General features: G+C 37.3%; 1 protein-coding gene across 4 annotated transcripts; it reads left to right on the top strand.

Annotated features, from left to right (window-relative positions):
* The first annotated feature begins 216 nt into the window (after nucleotides 1-216).
* LOC107851370 (pentatricopeptide repeat-containing protein PPR5 homolog, chloroplastic) lies at nucleotides 217-4,584 on the top strand. 4 transcript variants are annotated; one of them, XM_016696368.2, is made up of 4 exons: nucleotides 234-678; nucleotides 1,873-3,129; nucleotides 3,717-3,768; nucleotides 4,275-4,584. In XM_016696368.2, exons 1-2 carry the CDS (start codon nucleotides 373-375, stop codon nucleotides 2,980-2,982), a joined length of 1,416 nt encoding a protein of 471 aa, XP_016551854.1. In that variant the 5' UTR covers nucleotides 234-372; the 3' UTR covers nucleotides 2,983-3,129; nucleotides 3,717-3,768; nucleotides 4,275-4,584. The 4 variants fall into 4 exon arrangements, with proteins under 4 accessions (XP_016551852.1, XP_047256367.1, XP_016551854.1 ...); XM_016696367.2 differs by having other exon boundaries at nucleotides 3,717-3,774; XM_016696366.2 differs by lacking the exon at nucleotides 3,717-3,768 and having other exon boundaries at nucleotides 217-678.
* Nucleotides 4,585-5,277: the final 693 nt, after the last annotated feature.

Raw genomic sequence — 5,277 nt, 5'->3', positions numbered from 1 at the left:
TATCTTTTCAAACACCACAAAAAAAATTTATAGATTAAAAAAAAATTGAAAGTCAAAAATACTTAAAAGTTAATTCAAATACCCTCATGTTGAAGACCTTCCATTAGTCTGACCTGTCCAGACGAATACACTTGAACCATAATATTAAAGTATCGACGAGATAACAAGAGGATCGTGGCGCAATGGTAGCGCGTCTGGCTCCAGATCAAAAGGTTGCGTGTTCAATTCACGTAGGGTTCAATCCCCATCCTCTCTTTTGCCCTCCCCCCTTAAAACCCTTCAAGGGTAAATTCGTCACTTCACTAATATCATCCCTTTTCTCCGTCTTTTTCCACCCAAGAAAAAGCGACGCAAAATCCGCAGTAACCAACAATGAATCTGCCACTTCCCTCCTCCACTACTACACTCGCTGCATTTCAACAACCCAAATTGACCCGACCCTTTTTCCATGTCATCCGCTCTGTGTCGAGCCGACCCGGTAGGAGGAAGTCGGGTTCCCACGAATCATCATCATCATCTGAGGCAGAGGAGCTGGTGAGTTTGGTAATGATGAATTTCAGTGATAAGAAGCCATTAGTGACCACACTGGATAAGTATGTTAAGTTAGTGAGGACTGAACATTGTTTTTTGCTCTTTGAACAACTTGGCAAAACTGATAATTGGCTTCAATGCCTTGAGGTTTGTTTCATCCTTCTTTTTTACCTACAAATTTTGCAAAATTTTGCATTTCCATTTCTCGGCGAGCCTTGGAACGGTTAAAGTTGTTGTCATGTGACCGGCTTCACTGATTTAAGCGGTGAAACCAATCTCTTTTAAAAATGTAGGACAAGACTGGGTACAATAGACATGGTTTGGTCCTTCCTGGACCTTATGCATAGCGGGAGCTTTAGTGCATTAGTGCACCAGGCTGCTTCTTTGTTTATTGGGGAAGCTGCTGTATGTCTATGTAGGGATAAGTGTGAGATTTTACTGAACCCCTTAATTGTCTTATTCAATATTAAGAGAATTTGTGTAATCGATCTGAATTAGTTTTGGATTGATTGATTAGTATTGTGGAATTGACTAATGAATGTATGTCTTGATCAAGCTATTTGGATCTTTATACTATTGGCAATGTGTATATGTAGGTTGGTTTGCTGCTTATGATCTCTGATTTTAGTGCAAAAGTTTATGGGTTTGTTTGGTACGAGGGATAAGGGATAACTAATCTGGACATTAATTTTAGGATGAGTTTATTCCATATTTGGTTGAGATAAAATTGTGGGATTACTTATTCGGTGATTTGTTATCCAGGATTGTACTGTTAATTTTTATCCCACTTTGAAGGTGGGATAAGAATTCTGGGATAAGTAATCCCTCTTTAACTTGTTCCCCTGCCAAACGAGCCCTATGTCTTTTGCAAGTGGTGCAACCAACAACGACGGACCTAGTAGTCCCACAAGGTGGTCTGGGGAACGTGGTATGTACGCATACCTTACCTTATCTCGTGGAGGTAAAAGGCTGTTTCCAGTAGACCCTCGGCTCAAGTAGTTTTGGAAATGGTAATGGGCTAGACAATCAAATGTTAGTTGCAAATTCGGAAGTTTCATGCCATTAAAAGTTTAAAACCATTGTTTAGATGTTGACGAGATTCATGTTTATATGTATGGGTTTGTATTCAACGTTTTGTTGGAGTTTTCTCAAAGTAGTGTGTGCTAGAAGCCAGAAGGTGCTGTGGTTTCTGCCATATGTTTATACAGACTTTACTGAAAAAGACCTGTCTTTAAAATGTGTTTCATCTTAATTAATGGAATTGCCTTCTTTTAATGACTTTTGTGAAATATAATAAATCTACAGAGGTAGTTGTTTCACTTAGAAATCTAATATATGTAGGTTTTCAGATGGATGCAAAAACAACGGTGGTATATAGCAGATAATGGGGTTTATTCGAAATTGATATCAGTGATGGGGAAGAAAGGGCAGATTAGAATGGCAATGTGGCTGTTTTCTGAGATGCGTAATAGTGGGTGCCGTCCAGATACCTCGGTGTACAATGCAGTTATTTCGGCCCATCTCCACTCTCGAGACAAATCCAAGGCCTTGACAAAGGCTATGGGTTACTTTGAGAAGATGAAGGGAATGGAGCGTTGTAGCCCAAGTATTGTTACATACAACATTCTTTTGAGAGCTTTTGCTCAGGCAAAAAATGTTGAACAGGTAGATTCTTTGTTGAAAGATCTTGACGAGAGCGTTGTAACTCCTGATATATTCACGTTTAATGGTTTGATAGATGCCTATGGGAAAAATGGAATGATCAAGGAAATGGAGCACGTTCTCTCTCGAATGAAGAGTAATCAGCTGAAACCAGATATTATTACTTTCAATATATTAATTGATTCATATGGGAAGAAGCAGGAATTTCAGAAGATGGAACAAGTTTTTAAAAGTTTGCTTCAATCAAAGGAAAAACCTACCATTCCCACATTTAACTCAATGATAACAAACTATGGAAAAGCACGACTCAGAGAAAAAGCTGAATTAGTTCTTGAGAAGATGGTTGACTTAGGTTGTAGGCCAAGTTACATCACTTATGAGTGCCTTATTATGATGTATGGGCATTGCGACTCTGTTTCGAAAGCAAGAGAACTATTTGATAGGGCAATGGAATATGAGAAAGAGAAGAAGGTTTCAACACTGAATTCAATGCTTGAAGCCTATTGCATGAATGGGTTACCCATTGAAGCGCATGTTCTTTTTGAGAGTATTCATTCATCCAAAGCTTTCCCTATACACTACTCTACCTATAAACTTCTATATAAGGCCTACACTAAAGCTGATACGAAGGATCTTGTACAAAAACTGCTGAGCTGTATGGACAAAGATGGAATCATCCCCAACAAAAAGTTCTTTCTTGATGCTTTGGGGGCCTTTGGGTCCGCACCAACAAATCAAAAGGCAGTTGGTGATAATAAAGGATTGAGCAAGCACAGGGGTCGTAAGTGAAAAAAGAAAGTGGCTTGGAGTTAGAAATCTGGTCACTGCTTTCGTTTCTCAAACAATAATGAGATTTAAGATGAGGCTTCTTCGTCATACATATTGAGTGGCTCAGTAATAATATATCAAACTGCAAGGACAATTTTGTTCTCCCAGGTATCTTTCTTTTTATTTCTTGTGCTTCAGATGTTATGTCTTTCACATATCTTAATGATTTGTTTATGCGTTTCCCAAATATGATATCAGTATATAAGTTATCACTCTGTAAGTACTAATAGGTGAATATGTATTTGCCCCGAGGACTTTGGTCTTATCACTTATGGTGAGAGAGTAACGTGTGATGTGTGGGTTAGGTGCACGTCACACATTTGAACCCCGCTGCAGACAAAAGCCTAGTATTTAAGTGAAGAGAGGCAGAGGGGTGGACCCATTGTCCATCAAGTTTCAAACTGCATGCTAGTGGCCTTCGGGGATTCTTGGTTATCAAAACAAAAGAAAAGGTAAATAACAATGAGGGCCTCTTTGACTAGTGCAGTTAAGCTTGCTTGATCTGTTTTCTTAAGAAAGTTAACCAAAAAAGTGTAGTAGAAAACCCCCTCATAAGGATTCATGACTTTCGTAAATCAAGTTTTTGGTCCGGAATCTTGATTGAGGCTGCATTCTTATACTTTAAGAACAATGTTTGAGAATTTTGGATTTTTGACCTTCAAGGAATGTGACATTGATTTCACTCCCACTGACAGCTAAATACTTCGCTCTTTGTGAGAATCTGTTGAGGAATTATGAAGAACCAAGGTGCTTGTGAGTTTTCATTTCTGAACTGTCTGGTTGTCAAGTTAGAATTTTTTACCTGTTGCTTAAAGTAATCCTCAAAAAGACATACATCACAGATATTTGCAATGATATAATTTGAACTTAAAAGAAGCACCAGATGTTAGTATTAACCCATACCAAAGTAGCATAATTCCTTCCGGACCATCTTTCTTCCTTGTTGAAGTGAGAAGACTTTTTTACCTGTGAGTTCAAAAATTTGTTGTTGTTATCGTCCATTTGTTTTTGATTGTTGGCTTTGATTAAGGCCTTTTGTTTTACGGCAAAAGATGAGATTTTTTCGACATGTTGAGCCTAATTGTTTCCCTCGCCACCTGGATGACACTTTATCCTTTCTCCGATTATCTATAGAAGCAACAAAAAGTTCATTGCTACAAATGGTCTGGTAATTAGCTTAGTGTTCACGATTATCTATCTGTATTGAAGAAACTAATGATATCAGAGTGCTTATTTTGTGATATTTTTACCAGTCACAGATTCAATATAAAACATGGAACATTCAAGTTGTGAACCTCATCACCCATTTCTTCACGACCAAGGGTGCTTGATGCTGTACCTAGCGGGTGGTTCATTCAAATATCTGCCATGAAGTTAATTTTCTTGTTTGCGTCTCTAGATTCTCCAACTCCATTTTCGTTGCAGCAATGTTATTCTGTTGCAAACAATAAGAGAAAGGAGAAGATATATCCAACTTTTTCAATATTTATTTTTCTCATCAATTGTACAAATTGCATCAATCCCAACTCTTGACACTTAGGAAGGGTCGTTTTTGCTTGCAAATGGTTGTAGGGGGATAGTAATAATACGAGGAAGAATGAAAAGAAGACACGTAAAATAAGTCCTTTTGAGGTTAAAGATAATTGTTAGAGTTCACAAGTGGGAAATGAAGGGAAGTGCACATATGGCCGACGTAAAAAATGACTGATTTAAAACATACATTTAAAAGGAATGATGTACATGATATGTTTGCATATATGTATGATTTCACCGTGGATGGTGGAAGGTCACTTCAATGTAATATTTGATGAAACTGAGAAATATAGAGGACTTTTCACATGAAGGATATATCTTTAAAAGATTGGGCAGATCATGTCTAGGGAATGAAGATTTTTTAAATACCTCCCCTAACGCTTTACTGGCGCATCCTTTTTTGATAACCACTTTACTTGAGTATCTTATTAAACAAGGGTCTGATCATTTCCCCTTATGATATCAAGTAGAACAAGTTCCAGAATTATCAAGAAAGTTTTACACTTTGTTTGGGTGCTGGTTTGCCATTGTTTCATAATGTATGGTATGATATTGAACTGTATAATATAGTACAATACAATGCTTGAATAGTCTGTATTGTTCATTGTTATTTAATAATATTTTTAGAGTTAATACATAAAAATGATTCTAAACTTGACACCAAATTATAATTTTGACCTTAAACTTTGACAGTGCACAAACATGACCTTTAACTATTCAAAA

Source organism: Capsicum annuum, chromosome 12 (genome assembly GCF_002878395.1).
Source record: "Capsicum annuum cultivar UCD-10X-F1 chromosome 12, UCD10Xv1.1, whole genome shotgun sequence".
Lineage (NCBI taxonomy): Eukaryota > Viridiplantae > Streptophyta > Magnoliopsida > Solanales > Solanaceae > Capsicum > Capsicum annuum.
This window is presented reverse-complemented; position numbering and strand designations above follow the sequence as displayed.

Bases quoted from the DNA above. Each gene is read 5' to 3' on its own strand.
- LOC107851370 (XM_016696366.2), top strand. From the start codon at position 373: ATGAATCTGCCACTTCCCTCCTCCACTACTACACTCGCTGCATTTCAA. The intron at 679-1,872 runs GTTTGTTTCATC...TAATATATGTAG, and splicing joins ATTGGCTTCAATGCCTTGAG to GTTTTCAGATGGATGCAAAA.